Genomic DNA, 24,587 nt, shown 5'->3' with positions numbered 1-24,587 from the left:
GTAGAGCGCAGGCGCAGAGGTGGGAAGTGGGGGTGTTACGCGCCCCTGACTTCGCTTGGGCTGGTTTGTCCCCATGGCGGAGGGGGAGAGAACGTGCGTCTGCGCGCTAGTTGGTGCAGCCCCCGGTCCTCAGAGACAGAGACAGCTGGATGAAGCTGCGTGGCCAAGAGGTAGCCCAGGTATGGCGGCGGGGGATTCAGCAGGACGTAGGTGCAGTGCAGGGGGAGGGAACGCAGTGAGTGTACCATCCAGGGAGGAAGCTAGCCGGTTGTAAAGGGCTGGGGGTGGGGAGGTGGGAGGGAGCCAAAGACCTGGAGGGAGGAAGTGGGGACACATGGGGTGGACTGGTATGCAATGGGAGGGGCGAACGACCGGGGAGGGTTGGTGTGCAAGGGGCGGGGCAAGAGAGGGTGTCTCCAGATGTATAACCCGGGACCGCTGCGGAGGGCATGTGCGATGTAGAGAGGGGTCTGGCTGTCTTATAACTGGGGGCAGCGGAGATGGTGGGCTCGTAACCAAGGGCAACAGGTGAGGGCTGGTTTGCGTTGAGGAGGGGGAGGGAGGCTGTGTAACCAAGGGCAACCGGAGATAGAGGCTTGTAACCAAGGGCAACAGGTGAGAGCGGGTTTGCAGTAAGCAAGGGGAGGGAGGCTATGTAACCAAGGGAGACAGGAGCTGGCCGGCGTGTAACCAAGGGCAACAGGTGAGGGATGATTCGTCATTAGCGGCAGGGGGGAGGGGCAATGAGTAACCAAGGGCTGCAGGAGAGCGTGGGTGTGTAACCAAGGGTAGGAGAGGGCGGGTTTGCCTTGAACCCTGACTGGCCTGCATCAAACGGGACAGCAGACGCCGGCGACTGTGAAGCAGGAGGTGAGTTGGTGTGTAACCATTGCCTGCAAATAGGGGCTTCGATGGGGTTGGGAAGAGCCCCCGGAGCAGCTGGGGACTGTAACTGGGAGCCAGGGCCCCCTTCCCAGCGGCTGACTCTTGTGTAAATGGTTGCTGTAAGGAGGATGGTATGTAACAGGGGGTGCCTGGGGAAGGCAGGTTTGCAATGGAGCGAAGGGGCCGTCTGATGTGTAAACTGTATAACCGGATGGGAGGGGCAGATAATGTGTGCCCGATGGCTGGGGAACGCAAAAGAGGGGGATGGGTGCAGTGTATCCTGGCTGGAGATGGAGCCAGGCAAGGTGTGCATGCAGCTGGAGGGCTCTGGAGGAAGCTGGGAGTTCACATAGTTATCGCCTGCATGGGTGTCTGGGTTCCTGGGCAGGGCCCCCTGTTAGGCTTCGGAAGGTTTTGTGCGTGGGTAGGCACGGTCTGTGGGCTCTGCAGTTCTGCTGGCAGGAATGGTACTGTAGAGACCTGGGGAGAGACCTGGGCTCCCCTGTGGCTCCTCGCACTGTTGCACCTCATCTCAGTCTCATGCTATAGGGGCTCCATGGTCCCCAGTGACAGGATAGAAAGAGGCCCTATGGAAGGGGGCAGAGGGGTTGACTGTCCAGGCTCAGGCCCTCTGCCTTTGGACCAGTGATGTGGGTATAAGCAGACAAAGCGTCATGAGAGAGGAGGGATGGGTAGTCAAGGAAAAGTGGACCCTCTAGTTATGCCTCCCCACCCACTCACCTGCTGTGTTATTCCTCTGTCATCATGCTCCATCTTTATCCCAAGCCACCATCATCAGCACAGCCCCTCTGATCCATATCGTCTCTTATTTGGTCCCTACTAGTGGTGTGATCAGCTGCAGATCTCTTCAGCTCTGGGTCTGTTTCCTCATCTCTAAAACAAGGGAGGAAGTGATCCCCATGGCTGTTTTCTGCTCCAAATCGATTTTCCTAAAGTAAATAGCAAGTCAGGAAGACCTGGGTTCGGGGCCTGCCTCTAACACAAATACTAGCCATGTCACCCTAAGCAAGTCACTTAACCTCAGTGTTCTGGGCAGGTTACTGATGGTAAAAGGTCCAGTAGAGGGAGGTTTCCTCACCCTGGAGTTCTTTGTACCACTGACATCTCAGATCCAGCCTCTCTCCCTAGCCATCTTCCATGATCTCTTTCTTCACCACTCCATTCAGATCCTATAACATCTCTTTCAGAGTGTCCTCTTCTACTTTTATTTCTTTCCCTTTATGTCCTTGAGGCCAAGCCAAGTTAACTTTTGTATATTATATTTAGACTCCCGAGGCTGCATTTATATTTTGTCAGTCAACAAGCGTCGTTGCAGCAAGCGCCTACTACGTGCTAGGTACTGTGCTAAGCAGTGGCAGATACTTAGACCTCCTTATTTCTGAAATCTGTGCCTCTCCACACTCACACCAAGGCATCACTGCCTTCTTGGACTGTCGCATAACCCGCTGACTCATAGTGATTTTGCAGTCCCTAAAAACCCCCAAGATTTTTTTCAGTGGTCTAAAAGCAGTGTATTTCTTTATTCTGAAATTAGCAAATACCCCAAAAAGCACAATACATGTAATGCATGTATAGATACATACATATATGTATGTATATGGATGGATGGATATATACATATATGTATGTGCTGTTTATGACCAAAGAGGGAGGATGTCCCTAGTCTCTCTATCGAAGAGGTAAAATGGATAATTTTGATTATGTGAAATTAAAGTTTTTACACAAACAAAACCAGTGCAGCCAAAAGTAGAAGGAAAGCAGGAAACTGGGAAGTAACATTTATAGCATATGTGTATACATATGTATATGTGTACATATGTATATATAAAACCCATGTGTACCTATATTGCACATACCTATGTATGTATATACATGTGTGTATATGTACATACGTACATATAAACATAGAGGATTATACATGAAACTGTGAATCAGCTTGTTTTTCTTTCCAAATGTGTAAATAAATTCAACATGTAACTTTTTTCCTTAAAATAAATTTTATTGATATTTTTTGTTTTTAATATGGGCCAGATTTCCTCCTGGATCACTTCCCCTCTCTTCTCCTGCCAGAGAGGTGTCCCATATAACAAATAATTTCTTTAAAAGAGAAAGAAAAAAATCAGCTAAACCAGTTAATTCATTGAAAAAATATGAAAATACAGGCAATGCTCGACATCTGTGGATCTCCCACCATTGCAAAGAAGTTAGGGGAGGTGTCTTTTTCTGTCTCTTCCCTGGGGGTCATGTATGTTCATTGTAATTCTATACCATTCATTCTTTATTTTGAGCTAAGTTTCTTTCTGTTAACATTGTTGTCGTCAATGTGTATGTTTTTGTCTTGAGTTGACTTACTTCATCAGTCCACGTAAGGCCTTCCATGCTTCTCTATATCACTATATTCATTGTTTTTTACAAGACGGTAATATTCCATTATATTTTTGTTTTTTAACATTCATTTTTAAAATTTTGAGTTCAAAATTCTCTCCCTCCTTCCAGTCCTTCTCCTATCCACTGAGAAGGAGCAAGCAATATGATAAATGTGAAGTCATGTAAAACATATTTCCACATTAGCCATGTTGTTTAAAAAAAAGCAAGAAAGACAAAATAAAAATATGCTTCAATCTGCACTCTGTTCGTCCATTTTCTCTCTGAATGTGCATAGTATTTTTCATCATGTGCTCTTTGGAATTATCTTGGATCATTGTGTTAAGAAGAATAAGTCTTTCACAAATGATAATCTTTATAAGATTGTTGTTAATGTGTACCATGCTTTCCTGGTTCTGCTTACTTCACTTTGCATCAATTCATGTAAGTCTTCCCAGGTTTTTCTGAAACCTCTCACCGTTTTTTATAGCATAATAGTATTCCATTACAATCATATACCATAGCCTGTTCAGCCATTCCCCAATTGGCAGGCATCCCCTCAATTGCTGGGCTAAAGGAAATACACAGTTTTATCACCCTTTGGGCATAGTTTCATACTGCTCTCTAGAATGTGGTTGGACAAGTTCACAACTTCATGAACAGTGCATTAGTGTCCCTATTTTTACACATCTCCTCTGGCATTTGTCATTTAGCATTCCTGTCATGCTAGCAATCTGATAGTTGTGAGGTGGTACCTCAGAGTTGTTTTAATGTGCATTTCTCTAATCTTTATTGATTTAGAGCATTTTTCACAGAACTATTAATAGCTTTGATTTCTTCTTCTGAAAACTGCTTGTTCATATTCTTTGACCATTTATCAATTGAAAATGACTCTTAGTTTTATAAATTTGGATCAGTTCTATATATATACATATTTGAGGAATGAGTCCTGTCAGATAAACTAGCTATAAATTTTATTTCCCAGTTTCCTGTTTTCCTCCTACTTTTGGCTGCATTTAGTTTTATTTGTGTAAAAGCTTTTTTAATTTCATATAATCAAAATTATCCATGTTGCCTCCTTTATAAAGACAATAGATAGCTCTTCCCATCTCTTGTTTGGTCATAAATTCTTTCCTTATCCTTAGATCTGATAGGTGATTTTCCTGTGCTCCCCTGATTTAATTATGGTATCATCCTTTATGTCTAAATCATGTGATAATTTTGACCTTATTGTTGTATATGGTATGAGATGTTGGTCTATGCCTAGTTTCTGCCAGACCACTTTACAGTTTTCCTAGCAGTTTTTGCAAAATCATGAGTTCTTGCCCCTAAAGTTGAATCTTTGGGTTTATCAAACAATAGATTATTATGGTCATTGTGTACCTGATCTATTCTACTAATCAGATACTCTCATTTCTTATCCAGTATCATATTGTTTTGATGATTACTGCTTTATAATGTAATTTGAAATCTGATACTGCTATGCTACCTTCCTTCACTTTTTTTCAGTGATTCCCTTGATAATTTTGTCTTTTTGTTCTTTCAGATGAATTTTGTTATTTTTTCTAGCTCCAAAATAATTTCTAGCTACAAAATAATTCTTTGGTAGTGTGAGTGGTATTACATTTGATAAGTAAATTAATTTAGGTGAAATCATCATTTTTATTATATTGGCTCAGCCTACCAATGAGCAGTTAATATTTCTCCCATGTTTAGATATATATTTGTGTGAAAAGTGTTTTGTAACTATGTTCATATATTTCCAGTGCAAGTCTTGAAAGGTTGACTCCTAAATATTTTATGGTGTCTGCAGTTATCTTAAATGGAATTTCTCATTTTCTCTCTTCCTGCTGGGTTTTGTTGGTAAAATACAGAAATGCTGATGATTCATGTGGAGTTATTTTATATCCCACAATTTTGCTAAAGTTGTTCATTGTTTCAACTAATTTTTTACTCGATTCTTTAAGATTCTCTAAGTACACCATCTTACCTTCTGCAAGGAGTCATAGTTTTGTTTCCTTGTTGCCTATTCTTAGCCATTCAGTTTCTTTTTTTGTCTTATTGCTATGGCTAGCATTTCTGGTATGATATTGAATATTAATGGTGATAATGGCCATGCTTGCTTCACCTCTGATCTTACTGGGAAGGCTTCTATTTTATTACAATTACAGATAACACTTGCTCTTAATTTTAGATAGATAATACTTATCATTTAAGAAAAGCTCCATTTATTCCTGTGTTTTCTAGTGTTTTTAATTGAAATGAATGTTAAATTTTGTCGAAAGCTTTTTCTGCTTCTATTGATATGATCATATGATTTGTTGTTTTTGTTATAGATATAGTCAGTTATACTTGTAGTTTTCCAAATACTGAACCAGGCCTGCATTCCTGGTATGAATCCCAACTGGTTGTAGTGTGTGATCTTTGTAATACATTGCTGTATGCTTCTTGTTAGTATTTTATTTAAAATTTTGCACCAATATTCATTGGCGAGATTGGTCTATAGTTTTCTTTCTCTGTTTTTCCACTCCATGGTTTAGGTATCAAAACCGTATTTGTGTGATAAAAGGAATTTGGTAGGACTCCTTCTTTACCTATTTTTCCAAATAGTGTATGCAGTGTTCAAATTAATTGTTCCTTAAATGTTTGGTTGAATTCACTTGTTAACCCATCTAGTCCGGAGATTTTTCTTGGGGAATTCATTTATGACTTGTTCAATTTCTTTTTCAGAGATAAGGTTCTTTAAGTACTCTATTTCCTCTTCTGTTAATATGGAAAATTTGTGTTTTTGTAAATATTCATTGATTTTGCTTAGCAAAGTTTTATCTACATGTAATTGGGCAAAATAACTCCCAATAATTGCTTTTATTTCATCTTTTTTGGTGATGCATTCACTCACTTTATTTTTGATACTGGTAATTCAGTTTTCTTTCTTCTTTAATCAGATTAACCAGTCATTTATCTATGTCATTGGTTTTATTTGTTTGTTTGTTTGTTTTTAGAACGTAACCCACTAGTTTTATTTATTAGTTCAATGGTGTCTTTTTTTACTTTGAATTTTATTCATCTCTCCTTTGATTTTCAAAATTCTATTTTGGTGTTTAATTTATTATTGTTCACTTTTCAGTCATGTCCTTGAGATTTTTGATCTTCTGTTCCTCCATCTGAACTTTGTTAATTTAGCTTTTTTAGCTCTATAAAATAAACCTTTTGTAGTTTAATTGGTATGGCACTGAATAAGTGAATTAATTTAGGTAGTATTGTCATCTTTATTATGTTGGTTCGTTTGTTGTTGTTGTTCAGTCATTTTCAGCCATGTCCTACTCTTCCTGACCCCATGTTGGGGTTTTCTTGGCCAAGATACCAGAGTGGTTTGCCATTTCCTTCTCCAGCTCATTTTACAGATGAGGAAATTGAGACAAACAGGATTGCCCAGGATCACATAGCTAGTAAGTATCTGAGGCCAGATTTGAACTCAGGAAGATTAGCCTTCCCAACTCCAGGCCCAGTGGTCTGTGCACTATGGTGCCACCTAGCAGCCCTGGTTCAGGCTACCCATGAGCAATTAATATTTCTCCAGTTATTTATGTTGGCCTTTATCTCTATAAAGAATATTTTATAGTTGTACTCATATAGTTCCTGAGTGTGTCTTGCAGGTAGATTCCCAAGTATTTTGTATATTCTGTAGTTATTTTAAATCATATGACATCATTTGTTAAGCTATCCTCTTACTTGTGAGCACCAAATTTGTTCTCAGTTCTTTGTTTCTACCAAAAGAACTACTGTAATTATTTCTAGGTGGTTCAGTAGACAGAGTGCAATTCAAATCTGGCCTCAAACAATTACTGGCTGTCTGACCCTGGGCGAGTCACTTCACCCTGCTGGCCTCAGTTTCTTCACCTGTAAAATGAGCTGGAAAAGGAAATAGCAAACTACTCCGGTATCTTAGCCAAGAAAATCCCAAATGGGGTCATGAAGAGTCAGATACAACTGCCCCTCCCAAATTATTATAATTATTATTATTTCTGTATATGAGTCCTCTGCCTCTTTCTTTAATCTCTGAGAAATAAGCCTAGTAGTAATATCAAAGGATATATATAGTTTGATGACTTTTTAGGTTTGGTTCCAGATTGTTTCTCAGAATGGCAGGACCATTTCACAGCTCCACCAGTAAGTGGAGCCTAAGGCATGATTGTGCCTGTTTTTCCTCAGTCTCTCCAACACAGTCATTTTCATTCTGTCACCTTAGTCAGCCTGGTGGATGGAAAGTAGGCCTCGGCATCTAACAGCAATACTGTACAGGTGCCCAGAGAGTCTTCCTAAGGCGCACTGGGCCTCTCTCTTGCCCATATGTTTTCAATGACTTGCAGGTGCCTCCAGATTACCACACGGACGTATAGGCCTATAATGCCCTCTGCAGTATTATGGGCACACTCCTTGGCTTATTTCATACCATTTGCCCTCATGCCCAGATGCCCACCAAACAGGGTTCCTGGCTATTCCCAGCACTCAGCAATCCACCTCCGTGCACTCCTTATTCCCTTTCTTGGGATGCCCTCCCTTGTTGTATGCCTCAGAAGTTGTGAATCTTCCTTGAAGGTTCATCTCTGTGGCTGCCTCCTCCAGGAAGTCTTCCCAGTTCTCCCAGTTGTCATTACTCTGTCCTACACTTATTTTACTTCTTGTGTGCCTATGATATCACACCCTCCTCCTCCCCTCCCCCAATGGAATGTAAGCCTCCTAAGGGCAAGAAATACTTTTGTGTAATGGCCTGATAAATGGCTACTGAATCGAAGTGATTTTGGTTTGGCCCCCAGGCTCCAGTTCTGTTGGAAAGTGAAGATAGAACTCTGAGAAAAGACTAGTCCTGAGGCCTTTCCTCTGACTGGGTCCAAGCCAGGAGAGTGCAGATCTTGGAGCTGCCTTCGTGGGAGTGGTCCATGATTATCGATGTCTGGGATGAAGACACACAAGGAGAAAGGTAAGAATACTAGTTCTCATCTCCGTATCCACAGGGTTGGGGAGTGGAACCAGAGAAACCTCAGAAGCAAGGCCATCTCCTGCCAGAGAGTCTCATTCCCTCACCGGCATGGTCATGTCCTTTGAGTTGGCCAGTCTTCTTCCTAAAAAGTGGTACCAGAATGGAGCATCAGTAGCAGGATGATGACTTCCCTTCTGGGCCCTATGCAGCCTTCCTGTGAGGAGTTCTTTGTCTGCTATCAAGCTGGAAGGGGAAGACACTCAGGGTTGTTCCAAAGAAAAATACTTACTGTTGACCTTCACTCTAAGCCAGGAGGGCCCAAAGTACAGCCATTAAGTGGAGCTTGGGCAGGGATGTATTGTGGTCCAGTCTATGAACTTCAGAGTGAACTGGGTAAAAGGTTTTGTGAAAGGAGAGAGAGAGAGAGAGAGAGAGAGAGAGAGAGAGAGAGAGAGAGAGAGAGAGAGAGAGAGAGAGAGAGAGAGAAAGGGAGGGAGGGAAGGGAGAAAGAAAAAGAAAGAAAGAGAAAAAGAAAGGAAGGAAGGAAGGGAGGAAAGGAGGAAAGAAATTAGCCAGTAAACCCCAAGTTAAATGTGAAGCCTCTGGCCATCAAAATTTACCTTCCTTTGGAGAGGAGAAGGAGAGGGAGAGGACTAGCTGGGTCCCCATTCAGGCAGCTCGGTCTGCTCACAGGTTGTGTTTGTCCTTCATTTTCAAAGAGGACCATGGCATCAGGGAAATGATGACGTTAGCCTAAAAGGTCCAGGGTCTCCCAATGCATCCTGGGCCATCTGTGGTCATCCTGGTGAATATCAGGCCACTGGACCCCGATGGCTCCGGAGGAGAAAGTGAGGCTGGTGACCTCGCACAGCCCTCCTTCACTCAAATCAAAGTCAGCCGCGGGTCATGTCGTCATTTCCCTGATATCATGGTCCTCTTCACAAACGAAGGCCAAACACAATCTTTGGCTGCCATGTCATTGTTGGCTGCTATTAAACCAGCCAGCTAGAGTCCTGAACCTGGAGTCTGAAAGACCTGAGTTCAAATCCATCCTCAGATACTTAGTAGTTGTGTGATACTGGGCGAGTCGCTTAACCTGCCTCTGTTTCCCCATATGTAAAATGGGGATAATAATAGCACCTACCTCTCAGTGTGTTATTGTGAGGCTAAGATGAGATAATATTGGTAAAGTGCTTTGTAAACCTTAGAGTATTAAATCAATATTATTAATAACAATTATAAAAATATATAATTAAATAACTTATTAAAACCATCAGATTGCCTTCACATGCAATATTTAATGAAGGACTTACTTGGTTGATCATCCTTATTAAACTGGATCTTAGGATAGTCAGTCAGTTAAGGTTGTGAGAAACAAGAAAGCATAGTGGCATGTTTGCTGGATTTCAAGTCAGAAGAGACCTGGGTTCAAATCCTGCTTCTGACACTTAATTAGCTGCATGACCTTGGGCATGTCACTTAATTTCTCCAGCACCAGTTTCCATCCTTAGGGTACCTACCTCATAGAGTTGTTAAAATCAAATGAGATAAAGTGTGAAAAGTGTTTTCAAACACCAGTAAGTGCTAATAAATGCTAGCTATTTTTCTCTTTTAAGTTCTTGAGTCTTAAAAGTTCAACATAATAATTTAACCATTTATGTTTTCATCTTTGCCTGTAATAAAAAATGTAGACAGCAAGGAGGTATAATGCATAGAATGCACTATCAACCTTCTAGAGTTGTGATTGATCATTGCGTCGATCAGTGTTTCCAAGTCTTTCAGTGTTTTCTTTATCATAGTGTTGTCATGGTATAACTTATTCTGCTTACTACCCTCTATATATACAAGTCTTCCTGGGTTTCTCTGAAACCACTCTCTTCATCTTTTCTTATAGGAAAGCACTATTCTGTGACATTTATATACCATAACTCATTCAGCAATTCCCAAATTGATGGGTACCCCCCTCAGTTTTTAGTTACTTGCCACTATAGAAGAGCTGCTTTAAATGTTTTTTGTACATATGAGTCCTTTCTCCCTGTTCTTGATCTCTTTGGAGTACAGAAGGAAACTTGTTAATGAGTCATACCTGGTTGAGGAGAAGAGAGGTGGTGTAGACTACGTCAGTATGTCAGTAGCTACATTTTGTCATGTTAGACACCTGGTATCAGCATGTGGTGGCAGCCAGAGACCTTTTCTGGGCTTTCTGAAGGATCTCATTGCGGATACATAAGCTCCATTCCTACTGCCTGAGTCTCCCTTCAATTCTGTAGGGTCTGCCTTTAACTCCATTCACCTATTCCCCATAATCAAGAAGGTCCAGGGGTAATCTTTCATGTAATATGGCACCAACATTTTCTGCCACCTCCTATCCCAGAACCACCCCATTGCCTCTACTCTGGGTATACAATAGGGGATGGAAGATCCCCCTAGCTCACACAGTGAGTGTTAATGTTAGATACCTTTGGTGGTGCTTCTGTATATCCCATCCCAACTCAGTTTTCTCCCAACTCTGCTCCATATAAAAACATGCTATTTATTCCCAGGAGGAGAGGAAAGAACATAGTACTATTACCAGTAATTATCAGATCTATTCTTGGAAGCCTTTCGCTCCAAAAGCCTTCTGTTATCTTGTCCTGAAATCATCTAAATGGCTTTTGACTTGAGAATACTTACATGTGTATTATAAGGCAGCAGTTATCAAAACTATCTGGTACTGACTAAGAAACAGAATGGTGGATCAATGGAATAGATTAGGTATACATAGTAGTAAATGACTATAGTGACCTTATGTTTGTTAAACATAAAGACCTAAGCTTTGGAGATAAAAACTCCCTATTTGGTAAAAATTGCAGGCAAAACCAGAAAGCCATCTGGCAGAAATTAGGCATAGACCAGTATTTACAGTCAAAGGGACAGCTAGGTGGCACAGTGAGTAGAGCACCAGCCTTGGAGTCAGGAGGACCTGAGTTCAAATGCAGCCTCAGACACTTGACATACTTACTAGCTGTGTGACCTTGGGCAAGTCACTTAACCCCAATTGCCCTGCCTTCCCCCCCCCAAAAAAAAGATAGTCAAAATGGATATAAAGTAGATATAAAGGGAGATATCGTAAGTAAATTAGAGAAGCATGAAACATATTGCCTATCAGATTATTGAATAAGAAAAGAATATGAATAAATAAGAGATAAAGAACATTGGGGAATATAAAATGGATAATTTTGATTACATTAAAAGTTTTTGTATAAATAAAACCAATGTAGCCAAGATTAAAAAGAAAACAGAAAGTAAGGAAGAAAATTTTTATAACCAGTTTCTTAGTTGAAAGCCTCATATCTCAAATATATAGAGAACTGAGTTAAATTTATAAGAATATGAGTCATTCCTTAGCAATCCTCAGCAATACATGATCCAAGACATTCCCAAAGGATTTCATGATGAAAAATGCTATCCATCTCCAGAGAAAGAACTGATGGAGTCTAAATACAGACTGAAGCATACTATTTTTCATTTTCCCTCTCTCTCTCTCTCTCTCTCTCTCTCTCTCTCTCTCTCTCTCTCTCTGTCTCTCTCTCATTTTTTTCCACAAAATGACTAACATGGAAATGTCCTACATGGTTACACATGTATAACCTATATTAGATTGCTTACTGTCTCAGGGAGGGAGGGATAGAATTTGGAACTCAGAACTTAACAATGAATGTCAAAAACTGTTTTTACATGTATTTGGGGGGAAAATAAGATATTAAAAAGAGAATATGAGTCATTCCCCAATTGATAAATGTTCAAAACATATGGACAGGCAATTTGGGGGAGAAGAAATCAAAGCTATATGTAGTCATATGAAAAATACTCTATAACATTATTGATTGGGAAGAAATGCAAATTTAAATAGCATTGAAATATCATATTGCACCTATCAGATTAGCTGAAATGATAGAAGGGGGAAATGACAAATGTTGGAGGGGACATGGGAACATTGGGACACTAATCCACTGTTGGTGGAATTGTGAACTGATCCAACCATTTTAGAAAGTAATTTGCAATTATGCCCAAAGAGTTATAAAACAGTGTATACCCTCTGACCCAGCAATATCATCATTAAGTTTATTTCCCAAGATGATCGGGGAAGAGGAAAAGAACCTACAGGTTCTAAAATATTTATAGCAGCTCTTTCTGTGGTGGAAAAAATTGGAAATTGTGGGGATGCCTGTCAATCGGGGAATGACTGAAAAAGTTGTGATGTGTGATTGTAATGGAATACTACTGTACTATAAGAAAATGATGAGCAGGTTAATCTTAGAAAAACATGGAAAGACTTATATGATGCAGAGTAAAATGAGCAGAACCAAGAGGAAATTGTATACAGCAACAGTAATATTGTTCAAAGAGTAACTGTGAATGACTAAGCTATTCTGAGTAATATGAACTTTCACATTAACTATGAAAGACTTTAGGAAAATGCTATCTACCTCCAGAGAAAGGACTGATCTATAGGAGTATGTATTTTATGGTTCCACATATACATCTATGTCAAATCTTGGCCTTCTCTAACGAAGGATTGGGAGGGAGATAGACGACTCAGAACTCAAAATGTAACAAATAAATAAATAAGACTGTAAGGGTAAGAGAAGGTGCCCACCTGCAGTGGTAGAAGGAGTTCCTCACCCTGGAGATCCCAATGCCAATGAAATCCCAGGTCCAGTCCCTATCCTTTGGGATTCTCTAAGGGAATCACATCCAGCCAAAGTGTAAGGATCTGTGACCTGGTAAGAAAGAATTGTTCCCCCATGATTCTTTTTTCTATTCCTAGCTCCACCTTCTGGAGACCAGAACACGAAGGAGGATCATAAGAGAAGAGGTCGTAAGAGAAGAGCAAGTGCTGCAATCTACTTAGCCAGAATTCAGGTGAGTGGGGTTCATTTTCTCTCCTGATATTCCAAGTCATCATTCAGGGAAAGGGCTTCTTGTTTCCCTTTGTCTTTGCTCTAGGCAAGTTCCATCCAGAGCCCTAAGCTACCATTGTTCTCATCCAGAAGAACACTTGGCTTGTTCTGATAAATGGTGCCAAATTCTTGGGATTTCTCGATCATTGAAGCTCAATGGGGCATTAAAAGTCTTCTAGGCCAGTCATTTTGTGTTGATTTTGTCTTTATCTCATATTTCTTATCAGAGAACATAATCTCTTCCCATATCCCTCCCAACTCCCCCCTCCAGGAGGATGTAAGTGCCTTGAGGACAAGCACTACCTCACTTTCGTACCTGTATCTTCAGTGCCTGACATATAACATGTGCTTCATAGATGTTTGATGGATGGGTTGTTGGTGAGAATTGGAACCAAGAGAGTGATTGTCCCTTCTGCTTTCGAAGGATGGAATTATGATGAAAGCAAGTGAATAGGTAGTCAGCTGCTCTACTTTGGCCAAGGAGGAGCTTCTTTCTGGCAGGTATCTGGGTGGCTCACATGCCTTCTTTTGGAGAAGAACCCCATCTGTGTCAGCCCCTGGGATTCTTCTCATTGGCCACACATTCTTTCTCCTTCCCACCTCCCTCTTTATGTAAGGATTCCCCTCTGCCTCATCAGCATCCTCCTCTTCTTTGTTTGCACATTGAAGCCCTACTCCCATCTTGCAAAAAAAGACTTCATCCTCTCTGATAATCCAGACTACAAAGAAATGCTCAACTCTTCTGGGAGAGAGACTAGCCTGAGAAGAGTGGTCCATTATTCAGCTGTGACAGCTTGAACACAAGCAATGCACACTCCATGCCAGTCCCCGTCGTGTTCTCCCTGCACTCCGTGCTTGTTGGCGTTAGATTTTCAGTCCTTTTCTCCTCCGTAATGGTAGTGCCCATAGAGAATTCCCATGGAAGATTACATGTGAGGACCTGCCACTCCAGAATTGTTACTGCCTTTCTCAACTTGTTAAGGTCCTTATCTGCCTTTGAGTAACTACCCAAAACAAGATTGGCATGGTTCTAACCACTTTGCCTACAGTTCATGACATTTTTAGAATGAGCATCCTCACCTCAGAAATCCCTAGTCACTGCAAACTAGGGCATGATTTTTATTGATTGATTGTCTAGCCTTGAGAAAAGTGTTAGTAATGCAGACTAAATTTAAAAGCATGTGCATAATTTTTTTCCCTTGGAGAGACTGGTTGTTAAACATTTACCACTATACTCCAGTTTTGTTCTATAAACATTGCTTGAGCTCAGGAATGCAGTAGAAGGGAGTAAAGTCATCACCAGACTGAAGGCCTGTTGTCTGGATGATGCTGATGCTGATGCTGATGCTGATGGTGATGATGATGGTGGTGATGGTGGTGGTGGTAACTGGAATTTATATAGCAACCATAAGGTTTACAAAAAAGGATTCACATCCATTATCTCATTTGAGCCTTACAACACCCCTGGCAAGAATAATGAGTGTTATTTTAATGAAAGCTAATAAGCAATTAATATTTGGAAGTGGGTATTGTTAGTCTTGCTTTGTTATAAGCTGTATCTTGTCTATGTTAATTATATACTTTTGAGGTTTCAATAGAGCACTTGTTTCCCTGGGGCAGCTCTTGATGTGCCAGCCTAAGTGGGGCCCCTGTATCCATAAGTTCTCAATGCCTTTTTGATCTCAATAATTCAGAAGCCCTCCTTGGTGGGATGACTTTTCTCTCTCCCTCCTACCAACTTTGTCTCCTCTGTGACTGCTGTTAATGAATGGTTCCCAAGTGATCAGGAATGTGCCCGATGTTTCAGGGACTGGTGACCTTCGAAGATGTGTCTGTGGACTTCTCCCGGTCTGAGTGGAAACAGCTGAAACCTGCTCAGAGGGACTTGTATAGGGATGTGATGCTGGAGAATTATAAGAACCTGGTCTCCCTGGGTAAGGAGTATTTTCTCATGGGACTCAGCATCTGGCTGCCCATTAGGATGGATGTCTTTATCCTCCCATTTCCTAAGAGCTGGGGTTGAGGGCTGGTCGGGGAAGGTCTGAGTCTTAGCTTGATGTGCAGGAGGAGTCAAGAATCCATGTAATAATGGAGAGAGATGCCTAAGTCGTTCAGAGCCCAAATCCAAGATGTCTTATCCCTGTTCACAGGAGAAACATCGCTGCCTTGCTCAACAGCATCTTCACTGTGCTGAGGCTATACTTTCAACACAAAATATCTTCCCTAAAGTTTCAGGGCACTTCCCTGAAAACATTAAAAGCACCCTCCATCACCACCAAGAAGGAGTGAGTTAAAATGACCTATTTTTCCTTCAGCCCCAGTCAACTCTGTGGCCCATCCCCTTCCCCCCAGGCCATACTTCTGGAAATATAATCAGGAGTATTCTCCAGACTGGGTCCTTTATGTCACCTTTGAGCTTCCCACTATGCCCTCATTGTACTCTAGAAAAGAAGGCAGACTTTGGATGCTGAGATGACTCTTTCCCCATAACCTTTCCATTTATTTCCCTACAAACAGGGCTTCAATCTTTTAAACCAGATCTGATCTCCCGGCTGGAGCAAGGGGAAGTACCATGGATTCCAGCAGGCCATGTTCCAAAAGGTGGGTGAGTGAGTGAGCCAAGACTGGGCACACTGCCCCAGTCACCCTTTGACCCAGCAATACCACTTCTAGGTCTCTACTCAAAGAGATCAAGGAAAAAGGAAAAGGACCTATGTGTACAAAAATGTTTATAGCAGCTCTTTTAGTGGTGGCAAAGAATTGGAAATTGAGGACATGCCCATCAGTTGGGGAATGGCTGAACAAGTTGTGGTATATGAGTGTGATGGAATACCAGTTGTACTATAAAAAATGATGAGGGGGATGGTTTCAGAAAAACCTAGGAAGACTTACATGAACTCATGCAAAGGGAAATGAGCTGAAGCGGGAGAACATTGTACACAGTAACATTAAGACTGGATAAATGATCAGTTCTGAAAGACTTGGCTTCTTTGATCAATACAATGATCCTAGACAATTCTGAAGGACTTATTGATGAAAAATGCTATACACCTCCAGAGAGAGAGCTGATTAACTCTGAGTGCAAATAAGCATAACTTTCTCACTTTCTGTATTTTTCTTGCTTTTTTGTGACATAGCTAATATGGAAATATGTTTCACATGACTTTACATGTATCATATATTATTGCTTGCCTTCTCAGTGGGTGGAGGAGGGGCTACAGGGAGGAAGAGAATTTGGAACTCAAAATGTAAAAAAAATAAAAAAAATAAAAGGAAATGATGAAAATAAATAATAAATTGGGGGAAGAAAAGGCCTGGGCAAACACAAGTTCTTGCAAGCAGCAGCCCAGCTAGGTGTCAGCACCTGTAGATAACCAGTCAGGTAGCGTTCCTCAAAGGCTGCAAGGGCTCTGAAGAAAGCCAGAGGTGGTCTAGCATAAGGGCCTTCATAGAACCTTCAACAAATCACTTTCCTTTTTATCTCTCACCTCCTGTTTACCTCCAGGCTCCAAGAAAGAGGGGTTCATTCTTTTTCTCACATTTGTTACTCCAACTATACTCTGCACATTCTTTCCTTCCTGTTCCCTAAAGGCAGCTAGGTGGTGCAGCGGATAGAGCTCTGGGCCTGGAGTCAGGAAGACCTGAGTTCAAATGCAGCCTCAGATACTCACTAGCTCTAGGAACCTGGGCAAGCCACATAACCTGTGTTGCCTCAGTTTCCTGAACTGTAAAATGGGGATAGTAACAGCACCCACCTCCCAGGGTTGTTGTGAGGATCAAATGAGATAATATTTATAGAAAACACTTAGCACAGTTTCTGGCACATAGTAGGCACTATATTATTACTTGTTTTCTTCATTTTCCTTGTCTTTTTCTTTTTTTGTTGTTCAGTCATGCCCAACTCTTTGTGACCCTATTTGGGGTTTTCTTGGCAAAGATACTGGAATGGTTTGCCATTTCCTTCTCTAGCTTATTTTACAGATGAGGAAACTGAAGAAAACAGGGTTAAGTGACTTGTCCAGGATCACACAGCTAGGAACTGTCTGAGGATGGATTCAAACTCAGGTCTTCCTGACTCCAGGCCCACATTTTATCCACTATGCCACCTAGCTGCCCTTTTTCCTTTCCTTATCCTCAATTGTCATCTCTGAATTTGGGTTGGAAAGGAACTATGGGGTCTTCAAGTCTCCTAAGTCATCCAGCCTTGGCTTGGAGACCCTTCAGGGAAAGGAAACCCACTCTCTTCCCAGACAGCTCATTCTACATTACACTGGGCAAGGCACTACAGATTTATGTTACACAACCTCAACTGGGCCCTCACTGCTGCCAGGCAACCCTTCTACATTTCCTTTATCAAGTCACTATCCCACTATCCACGGCAGCTCTTCCAGACCTTTTCTTCATTCCTCAAACCTCCCAAGGCTTCTCTTTCCTCTACCCTCAGCTGAGAACCTTGCCTCATATTTCCCAGAAAAAAACCAAGGTTGTTTTCCATGAGCTCCCTTTCCTCCCCTCATCATCTTCTCCTACCACTCAGATGCCTTCTACGCCTCTCCTCCTTCAACCCTGTCTTAAATGATAAAATGGCCTTACTCCTTACCAAGGCCAGTCTACTCATCCAGGTGATCCCATTCCATCCCATCTCCTCCAACAGATTGCCCCCATCCCTACTCTTTCACTTATTTTTAATCTCTCCCTCTGTATTGGTTAATTCCCCACTGCCTACAAACAAGCCCTTTTAATTTATGCAATATCCAGATTGTGCATCATTCTCCTTAATGAAAGAGACAGACTCTATAATATAGTATAAAGCATTTCCCTTTCTTCTACCATAGCAAACATAGTAAATAGTCATGCTTTTTTGGATCTTTTTCAGATTCCCTTCATCACAAGACTATCTGTGGGACCAAGAAGTCATCTCCAAAGCAGAATCTCTGTATAAAAGAATCCTCTAAGAAAAGATTCACAAAAGATAATTCACAGGATTCAAAGCTTAGAAAAGTTTCAGGAGGCAATAGCAAGCCAGAGATACAGAAGGAAAAGCTGGACAAACAATCCAAGAAGGAAGCACTCAATCACAGCAAAACTTCCAGTGAGTCAAAGGTACATAATTGCAATACATTTGAGAAAAAATGTAGTCCAGTGTCAATACCTACTTCACGACAGTCAGTTCCAGTGGAAAGAAGTGCCCATAAATGTGATATATCTAGAGAGAGCTTCTTCAGGCAGCTTTCAGAACTAATTAAACATAGCAAAATCTCCTTTGGGAAAAATATTTGTAAATATAATAATGATAAGCAAACTTTCAATAACCGCACAGATTCTACTCAAAACCATGAAGGACGTAATGGAGAAAAAGTTGGTAAAGATAACAAATGTGGGAAGGATGACATGCCCAGGAAACCCCACACTGAACAGCAGAGAAGCCATAGTAAAGAGAAACGCAATAGATGTAATGAATGTGGGAAAACCTTCACACGAAGCACAGGACTTTCTGAACATAAAAAAATTCATAATGGAGAGAAGCCCTTTGAGTGTGATGAATGTGGGAGGGCCTTCACAGCAAAGGGAAGACTTAATGAACATCAGAAAGTTCATACAGGAAAGAAGCCTTATAAATGTCATGAATGTGGGAAAGCCTTCACTGGAAGAGGACGGCTTAATGAACACCAGAAAGTTCATACAGGAGACAAGCCCTATGAATGTAATGAATGTGGGAAGGCCTTCATACAAAAGGGTACACTTCTTGAACATCAGAATGTTCATACTGGAGAGAAACCCTATGAATGTAAACAATGTGGGAAAGCCTTCAGACAGAGGGGACAACTTCGTGAACATCAAAAAATCCATACTGGAGAGAAACCTTATAAATGTCATGAATGTGGGAAAGCATTCTCAGGAAAGGGACGACTTACTGATCATAAGAAAATTCATTCAGCAGATAAACCCCACAAATGTAGTGAATGTGGGAAAGGTTTCATCCAAAAGTCACACCTTACTGACCATCAAAAAGTTCATACAGGAGAGAAACCTTATAAATGTAATCAATGTGGGAAAGCTTTTATAAAGAAGGCACTGCTTAATGGGCATCAGAAAATTCATACTGGAGTGAAACCCTATGAATGTGATCATTGTGGGAAAGCCTTCACACTGAAAGGACGACTTAATGAGCATTTGAAAATCCATACTGGAGAAAGACCCTATGAATGTGATCAGTGTGGGAAAGGTTTCATAGTGAAGGCACGGCTTACTGAGCATCTGAAGATTCATACTGGTGAGAAACCTCATAAATGTGCTGAATGTGGGAAATCCTTTACACAAAGTGGACAACTTACTGAACATCTGAGAATTCATTCTGGTTTAAAACCTTTCAAATGTAGTCACTGTGGGAAAGCCTTCACACATAAGGGACGACTCAGTGAACATCAGAAAATTCATACTGGAGAGAAACCCTATGAATGTAGTCAGTGTGGCAAAGCCTTCACACAAAGTGGACAACTTAATGAACATATGAAAATTCATACTGGAGAGAGACCATATGAATGCAAACAATGTGGGAAAGCCTTTACACGGAAGGAAAGACTTAGTGAACATCAGAGAATTCATACTGGAGTGATACCTTATGAATGTAGTGAATGTGGGAAAGCCTTTACACGGAAAGAAAGACTTAGTGAACATCAGAGAATTCATACTGGAGCAAAACCCTTTGAATGCGGTGAATGTGGAAAAACCTTCAGTCGTAGGACATCCTTTTTTTATCATCAGAAGACTCATGCTACATAAAAACCTTATGAATGTAATGCATGTGGGAAAAATCTTTGGTCATAGGATATCTCATGTCATCAGAGAAATCTTACTATTAAAAACTGTGAATGTAATGAATGTGGGAAATCCTACAGCAATAGCTCAAAACTTTAAAAAGTATAAAATAATTTATATCAGAGAGAATCTCTATGAATGAAAGTATATGAAATGTAATTTTATTATCAAGTTGTTCACACTGGAGAGAAACCATATGAATGTAGTGCATGTGATAAAGCATTCAGCGACAACTGAAACCTTAAGAGCCATCAAAAAACCTATGGTGAAGGGAAGTCTATAAATATAGTGAATCAAAGTCATCAGCAACAACTTGAGTGCTATATAAATCATCTGTGAACTCATATATTCTTACAAAAGATGAGTGTAATGAATATGTGAAACCCTTCAAACAAATATGATGGCTTATTAAATTTCAAAATTCATACTGGAGAAAAACTATAGATGTAATGGTTTCCTAATCTTGTGCTAACCTTGCATCCCTGGTGTTTTTAAATCCAACTAGAACATAATGGGCAGTTTGGGGATATATAGATGTAATCTCCATTAAATGTTATTTAAACATTTTGCATCAGTATATTAATCTTTAGTTTTTTTCTCTGCTTTATCCCTTCCTGGTTTAGGTATCAGGACCATTTTTGTCTCATAAAATGAGATTGGTAGAGTGCCTTCTTTATTATTGAGGAAAGTTTTAAAATTGCCCCTTAAATATGTTTTTAAGAATTCATTTGCTATCCATTTGGACCAGTAATGTTTGGTAGCTCAATTATGGCTCATTCAACTTCAATATTTAAGACTGGACTATCTGGCACCTCTATTTTTTGTTTTGGTAATATGATTAATTTATATTTTTGTAAATGACCCATTTTCTTTAAATTTTCAGTCTTTCCAGCCTCTTCATTGTGTATAGTAGTTTCTTTTAATATTTTGTCTGTTCATTATAAATTCACATTGGTTATTTTCATTTTGGCTATTTGATATCTCTCTCTCTCTTTCTCTCTCTCACATACACACACACACACACACACACACACACACATACACACACACACACAACTTAGCTAATGGCTTAACCAGTAATATTTGTCCTGACCTGTGATTTCATTAGTGTGGGAAACTCCTGAAATGAAAATTCTTTGCACTAGTGAACATCAGCAAATGTTCTGTAACTTACAATCCTAGAGTGGCTTAGAGTCCTGGAGAGGTTAACTGATTTGTCCATGGTCACAACCAATAAGTGTCAGAGGCCAGACTTGAACCCAGGTCTTCCTGACTTAAAGTCTAGTCTTTTAGCTGCCTTCCTGATTTTGTTATTCTTTCTTCCATGGAAAACATCTCTAATTACTTCAGTGGATTCTCAAATCGCATAAAATTGAGGCCGTTAACCATCTTGGTTGCCTTCCTCTAGATACTCTCTCATTTCTTCCTCTTTGCCCAATTATTTGCTTTTTATCATTACTGGACATCTTTATACTATTCTTTTTTTAAAATTTCAACATACATAGATGTTGCTTTTTATAGTTTCTAATTTAAAAGTTGTATCTAGACACTTTTCTTACTCTTCCCTTTCTCCAATTTTGACCAAGCTCCTTGGTATCAAATGAAGATTTCCCCCAGAATATGTTCTTTATGACCCTGGTATTAATCCTTAAACTCCATCCATCATTCTTGTGTCTTGAATCATAATACCAAAAGTCAGACTCCTATTGCTTGCTGCCATGTTAGCCAGCTAATCATTATCCATATTCTCCTTTATCATTGTAGTCTTCATTTGGAAATAGTGAAGCAAACCTTCCTGTAATACATTTCAACAAATGATTAGATTTACCATACATTTATTAAGGGTCTACAATGTTCAAGAAATTGTTTTAGGGGCTAATGATACTAAGATAAATATACAAAACGGGTTCTGCATTCAGAGAGGCAGAAGTGGGGAAAGGACAGGTATACCAATAACTATGATAAAAGGGCGAATTGCATGTACAAATGAAAGATCTAGGCAAAATATTAAGAGAGCTTGGAGGAGAGAAATCACTTCCACCTGGATAAGAAGGGACAATCTGGGCTTTCTCTAGGGGCAGCTCAATAGGGCAGTGGATATAGTGCTGAGCCAGAAGTCAGGAAGATCCAAATTCAAATCTTGCTTTAGATGCTATCTTTGTGACCCTAGACGAGTCATTCAACTTGTCTGCCTCAGTTTCCTCAACTGTGAAGTGAGGCTTATAACAGTACCTACCTCACAGGGTTGTTGTGAGGATCAAATGAGATTATATTTGTAAAGTGCTTTGCAAACATTATAATACTATATAAATGCTAGCTTTTATTATGCTTCATAGAGAAGGTGGTGTCTGAATTCAGCCTTGAAGGAAAGTAGTACTTAAACAGGTGGACATAGTGGGGGACAAGGAACAAGTTCATGCTGTGGATGAGAATTTTGGGGGTCAAGTCATGGAGATGCAAAAATACAAAACAAGAATTGGGCCTGAAACTTAATTCCATTTGGTGGTGATATTGGGATGCAAAAAGGAGGACAGGATAAAATAGGATTGCACAAGCAGGTTGGAACTCGATGGTAAGTGACCTCAAATGCCAGAATCAAAGATTCAGCAAATAGTGGGAAATCGCTGAATGCTTTTGAGTAGAGGGTAAATCAGCTCTGTTCATTATATGTGCAGCATGGCAGATTATTCAGAGAGGAGATAGGCAAGAGTAAGGACAACCAGTTAGGAAATGATCACCATCATCTAAGCAAGAAGAGCAGATCGCCTGAACTGTGGCAGGTTATTGGTACAGTGAAAAGAGAATGGTTTTAGTAGTCTACGTGTAGCTGTTCATCAAAGAGGCTGGAGGATAGGATCTGAACAGCTTAGGCTTGTTTCTGCTCAACAGTCGCAAAAGCAGATTGTAAAATTCAAAGAGTATAGTACTCTACCAAAGGAATTGAGTGTTATAATGAGGTCACTTGGGCAGAACTCACAGCAGCTGTGTCCTAAGATATGATTAATGAGATGGATGTTGACATAATCACTACTGCTTTGTGTTTTTAAATTTTCTTATAAATTTGGATATTAGCAAAATATTTCAATAGTTAAAAAGACAGTTGTATATGAAGTACAAGTTCCTACTACAAATCCTTTGCTTGCCATTGGCTCTGTAGAATTTCTGATAATGATGGAAGAAAAAAATGAAAAAAACCACCAAGAAATTAGGAAAGCATTCAGATGTTTGATAGGGGAAAGGTCTAACTGGTACAGCAAAACTTTATCTTGTGATGCCAAATCTTAGAAAGAAGTTAATAGTCCAATGAAAGGATCAGAGAAACAAATTTGGACCATGTTGGTCAAGTAAACCATGAAGAATTTCTACAAACCATGGCTGCAAAATGAAGATGTTGTAGAGAATGTGTTCAATTTTTTGTACAGAATTGTTTGTCTTTTCTCTGTGAGTTATCTGTAAAAGGTCACCCCTCCTACCTAAATTCTAAATTTTGTGTATAGGTAGTAATTAAGACTTTGTTCCTCTTGTGCTCTCTTCACTTCATGTTACTGTCTTTGTCTTGATATCTTATTTTGGAAAATTGATAAAGTAAATGTTGCTTTTGGCTTACTCTGCCTCTGTCAAAGCCCTTCTGTACATCCAAACTTAGATGGAGCCAGTCAAATGAGGGAACATCTGAGTTACACCTTTATTTCCTTTTTTAACGTAGTCTGTCAAGAAGCATTTATTAAATACTATGTGGCAAGCACTGGGAATAGCACCATGCTAAAAATAGTTTTATTTAGGAGATGTCAGTATGTTGGAGTGTGGAGTTGTTACTGTATAAACTGTGGACAATCAACAATATAACCTACCTGTATACTATTTTTTTGTGCTTCTGTTCTTACTTGCTTCTTAAACCTTGTTTTAGTAGATTTTTAAAAATCTTACGGTACCATTTACTTAAAATTTGGTGTGAGTAGTTTATTTGTTCTCCTATTTTTAAATACATTTTGCTTTTAGGAGAACATGGTACCTGGAGTCAAAGGACCAGAATTTAAATCTTGGCTCCACCGTTGACCAACCATCCATCAAAAGAGGAGATGATCCCAAGAGGGAGAAGTTTTATAATATGTAATACAGTAGGCATTAAGTTCCCACTGTGTGCCAGTCACTGTGCTAAGTGCTTGGGATATAAATAAGTGGGACAGTTAGGTGGCTTGGTGGATAGAGCACCAGCCCTAGAGTCAGGAGGACCCAAGTTCAAATCAAAACCTCAGACACTTACTAGCTGTGTGAAACTGGGCAAGTCACTTGCCTCAAAAACACAAACAAGGAAAAGGAAAGAAAATCTCTGCCTACAGGAGTTTACAATGGGGGAAAACAATACACAAAATAAGGTAAAAAGCAGAAGAGGGAGGGTACTCACCCTGGAGGTATGATCCTGGTGGAATGAAATCCAAAGAGTACAGCTATTGGAAGCTTCACCTTTCAATCAGAGGGTACTGATGAGGTATGAGATGTGAGTACCAAGGCTGAAGCAATCTCTACGATGATGAATTTCCTGGTAATGAGCTTGGTGGGGAGGGAGTGGAGAG

The 24,587-nt window shown here is 40.3% G+C and overlaps 2 protein-coding genes across 2 annotated transcripts in view; one reads left to right on the top strand and one right to left on the bottom strand.

The window, feature by feature from the left end:
* LOC118836265 (zinc finger protein 2 homolog) overlaps positions 1 to 248 on the bottom strand; it is a 34,442-nt gene extending 34,194 nt beyond the window's left edge. The window contains exon 1 of the mRNA XM_036743597.1: positions 51 to 248. Coding sequence (XP_036599492.1) covers positions 51 to 248 — 198 coding nt within the window. The remainder of the gene's footprint in view (positions 1 to 50) is intronic.
* LOC118839571 (zinc finger protein 260-like) lies at positions 1 to 23,874 on the top strand. The gene is made up of 6 exons (XM_036747047.1): positions 1 to 179; positions 8,088 to 8,251; positions 13,062 to 13,156; positions 15,002 to 15,128; positions 15,712 to 15,795; positions 18,071 to 23,874. The coding sequence occupies exons 2-6, from the start codon at positions 8,221 to 8,223 to the stop codon at positions 19,975 to 19,977; spliced, it is 2,244 nt and encodes a 747-aa protein (XP_036602942.1). The 5' UTR covers positions 1 to 179; positions 8,088 to 8,220; the 3' UTR covers positions 19,978 to 23,874.
* Positions 23,875 to 24,587: the final 713 nt, after the last annotated feature.

Source organism: Trichosurus vulpecula, chromosome 2 (assembly GCF_011100635.1).
Source record: "Trichosurus vulpecula isolate mTriVul1 chromosome 2, mTriVul1.pri, whole genome shotgun sequence".
Taxonomy (NCBI): Eukaryota; Metazoa; Chordata; class Mammalia; order Diprotodontia; family Phalangeridae; genus Trichosurus; species Trichosurus vulpecula.
Note: the sequence above shows the minus strand (reverse complement) of the source record. Positions and strands in the feature narration are given on the sequence as shown.

Coding starts and splice junctions, on each gene's coding strand:
- LOC118839571 (XM_036747047.1), top strand. CDS start 8,221: ATGTCTGGGATGAAGACACACAAGGAGAAAG. Junction 8,252..13,061: donor GAAGACACACAAGGAGAAAG/GTAAGAATACTA, acceptor TTCTATTCCTAG/CTCCACCTTCTGGAGACCAG. Junction 13,157..15,001: donor TCTACTTAGCCAGAATTCAG/GTGAGTGGGGTT, acceptor CCGATGTTTCAG/GGACTGGTGACCTTCGAAGA.